At 49.8% G+C, this 3,520-nt stretch overlaps 1 protein-coding gene across 1 annotated transcript; it reads left to right on the top strand.

Moving 5' to 3' along the window:
- Positions 1-1,773: 1,773 nt before the first annotated feature.
- Positions 1,774-3,312, top strand: amigo1 (adhesion molecule with Ig-like domain 1). The gene has a single exon (XM_041946563.1). The coding sequence runs from the start codon at positions 1,774-1,776 to the stop codon at positions 3,310-3,312; it is 1,539 nt and encodes a 512-aa protein (XP_041802497.1).
- Positions 3,313-3,520: the final 208 nt, after the last annotated feature.

Raw genomic sequence — 3,520 nt, 5'->3', positions numbered from 1 at the left:
CTCAGCAATGTTCGGCGCGGCCACTTAGGATGAACATCGCCTTCTGGGTTTGAGCGCACTACCTCTGCCGAAAAACACGCCACCCACTGCAGCAGCAGTACCGCACGTCGACAGCAGAAGGCCCACGAGGAGCCACGGGGAGCTCCTGGCTGCTCTTTCTTAATGATCTCCGTCGCTGCTGATGAGACTCGACAGGATCTCTGCGCCAATTATCTGCGAGGAGCGGACGTGCGTGCGTGTGTCTGCAAAGCAGTATGTTCCGCTGAAAGCAAAGAAAATCAGAGCCGCTTGTCAGTGTAGTTGATAGGACGTGTGTTGTCTGCTCTTTACGTAATCGATTTTGCGTAATTTTGCGCCGGGTATTGGATGCAGCGTGCACCGTAATTATTTTGGCGAGGATATCTCCAGCGCTCTCCCTCCTCCCTGCATCCGCTGTTGTCCTCAGCAGCAGACACACACTCATTCAGGACGGGGACTGTCTGTGCGGAGCTGCATTGTAAACAGACGAGGAGCTGTTTTAATGAGATCCACCATCGCTGCGTCCCGGTTGAAGGTAGGTGGCCCTCGCGGTTTCGTCCTCCATCCCTTGGCACACATTTCCGCGTTGTGCGCGTTTGTTTTCGGACGGAATGGTGCAATGCAACGTTTGCACAGCTCCCTCCACAACACGGACAAGGACATTTCAGAATGATACGGAACGTGAGCGTTCGTATAATGTCACGTTTTGTTTTGTTTATTAGGTATTTGTGCGTCCTTTGTGAGATAGTGCACAACAGTTTTTTTCCTGTATCTCAGAGGGATACAGAGAACGAGGGAGAGAGGGGAACGGGAAGAGGAGGAAAATCAATGCATGTCTTCCAGGAGTGTGAATGCACATGGGTTCGCGTGAGCGCCGAGTGTGCGCGCGTGTGTTTGTTTTAACGGAAGACGCGCGTTGTGCAAAGCAGCAGGGGAAAGTTTGTGCTGTATGAGATGAATGCGTGAGAGGGCTATAAGGAGGGCAGAGAGACGGTGGCTGTGTGCATTTCATAGTGCATGTTCACATGGTGCAGAGGTGGGAAGTAACTGAGGACGTGCGCTCAGGTACTGTACAGTGTGCACCGCACAGACACTTTATTTAAATATTTTCATAGTGGGCGACTTGGTATTTTGGAGGGAGATGCTGCAGTCGGTCCAGACTGCACGCTCCTTTATTTGCGTATCACGCTTTTACATCCAGAACAAAGGATAAGCTCATCCAATCTAGAGGTTTAACAACTCGACTTTTAATAACGACAGCTATTATTTCTCACATTTTGTTTGTTGCGTGCAGGTGTATTTAGAAGAATGTTATCTATAGATGATATAGACATCTATGAAACAGACATGAGACAGCATCTGAAACAGCAGCATCAGCATCAGTTATTTAGTGTTTGTGCCTGTATTAGGATACTAGTTCAATATGGGGGTGAAGGCAACTTCATGTGTTTTGAGTTGTGGAGGTGGGGCAGCCCTTTTGTTTACATTTGTGTCAGAGGTTGTGTCTGTAAAGTGCATTTTTAAACCATGAACGTGTGTCTATGTTTGTCTTTCACAAAGCTTCACATTCACTTCTATCTATCTATCAATCTATAACACAATATGTCTAATAATGATATCTGTTTACCACCCTTGTTTCTGCTTTTTTTCAGCCTTCAGTCAGCAATGCCTGGGAACCCTCCAGCTGCTCTCCCATGCTGTTCTCTGAGAATGGGATCGTAGTAAACCTCTGTGGGATTTAGATCACCCGCTAGCATGTTGCAGCCCTCCACCAGAACAGGTGACAGCCTGTCGGAATCATTACCTCAGCGGAGCAAGCGTCCACGATGGGCTCTTTCCCTCGCCCTCTGCATGGCTCTCCTCTGGCTTCCAGGGGCAGCAGGATCTACCCTAAACTGCCACAAGACATGCATCTGTGCTTCAAACATAGTGAGCTGCTCCAAGATGAACCTGACCACCGTCCCGACAGGTCTACCGCTCTACACTGCTGTGCTGGATCTCAGCTATAATGAGATAGCGCGGCTGCGATCCGAGTGGACCCCGGTCAAGCTCCTGAAGCTCCATAACCTCCTCCTCAACCATAATGGTCTCCACTTCCTGTCTTCAGAGGCATTCATATATGTGAAGCACCTGCGCTACTTGGATTTGTCCTCCAACAACTTGCGGCAGCTGGATGAGTTCATCTTTGAGCCTTTGGTCAACCTGGAGGTCCTGTTGCTTTACAATAACCAAATTTCCCAGATTGACCGCTTGGCCTTTGTCGGCATGATTAACCTTCAGAAGCTCTACCTTAGCCAGAACCAGATCTCCCGCTTCCCCTTGGAGCTGGTCAAGGAAAAGTCCCGCCTGGAGAAACTTAGCCTCCTGGATGTGTCCTCAAACAAGATCAAGATGCTACCCATTGATGAGCTCCAGGTGCTGCCTGCCTGGATTAAAAATGGCCTCTACTTCCACAACAACCCCCTGCTGTGCCACTGTGATCTCTACACACTCCTAGCCCACTGGTACATTCGAAAGCTCAACTCCGCTATGGACTTCAAAGATGACTACACATGCATTCTTCCTGGTCCACCAAAAACCCAAGTAGGTGCTTTTGATCTCAGTGGTGACAATATGAACTGCAGCACCTTCAAGGAGGCAGATGAAGAGGCCTTTCTGGAGCAAACACTGATCCTAGGCTGTGACACCAAACACAGGAACATGTTAAAGACCTGGATGATGCCTGGTAATGTGATGGTGACACCCGGAAGCAACCAGACAGCCAAAGTGCTGCCAGATGGAAGTCTGCAGATTAGTCCAGTGAAGTCTGAGGACTCTGGGACCTACACTTGCTTTGCGATGAGCGAGGTCTTCAATGAGACCATCTATGTGGTGCTAAAGGTTCACAACTTCACCATGCATGGGGGCGGGGAGACCCTGAACACAGGGTACACCACCTTGGTGGGCTGTCTGGCCAGTGTGGTGCTAGTTCTCATGTACCTTTACCTGACGCCGTGTCGCTGCTTCTGCTGCCCCAGTAAGGGTAAGGCTCGGGGTGAGGACAGCATCCACTCATCCATGCTCAGTGTGACACCCACCCACGAGGACCCAGCGCTCAAGGCGGAGCTGAACAGGCACGTGGCGTTCATAGACTCCAAGGACTTGCAGGGCCAGAATGGCAAGCTGAACCCCACTGGGGATGAGGATGATGATGATCTGGACGCAGAGGCTGGTTCTCTTATGAAGGGGAAGAGGAAGAAGTCAGTAGCAGAGTCCATCAGCTCCGTCTTCTCAGACACTCCCATGGTGGTCTGAGACGAGACTGGCGAAGGCGAAGGATGCAACACGACTGGATGTATATGGTACAGAGTGAGCCATGTTTTAATTCATGTGGACTGTGAAACGGAGGAAGGGTGTTCATCTGTAGTTGCTGGCAAGTGGAAATAAGGAAAGAGAGTAAAAAATACAAACTGTCTTGTTGTCAACACGGACAACGAGCAGGACTTTTCCAGCATTTTAATCT

This window comes from Chelmon rostratus, chromosome 10 (assembly GCF_017976325.1).
Source record: "Chelmon rostratus isolate fCheRos1 chromosome 10, fCheRos1.pri, whole genome shotgun sequence".
In the NCBI taxonomy this organism is placed as follows: domain Eukaryota; kingdom Metazoa; phylum Chordata; class Actinopteri; order Chaetodontiformes; family Chaetodontidae; genus Chelmon; species Chelmon rostratus.
This window is presented reverse-complemented; position numbering and strand designations above follow the sequence as displayed.

Excerpts from the sequence above, each read along its gene's own strand:
- amigo1 (XM_041946563.1), top strand. The coding sequence starts at position 1,774 with ATGTTGCAGCCCTCCACCAGAACAGGTGACAGCCTGTCGGAATCATTA.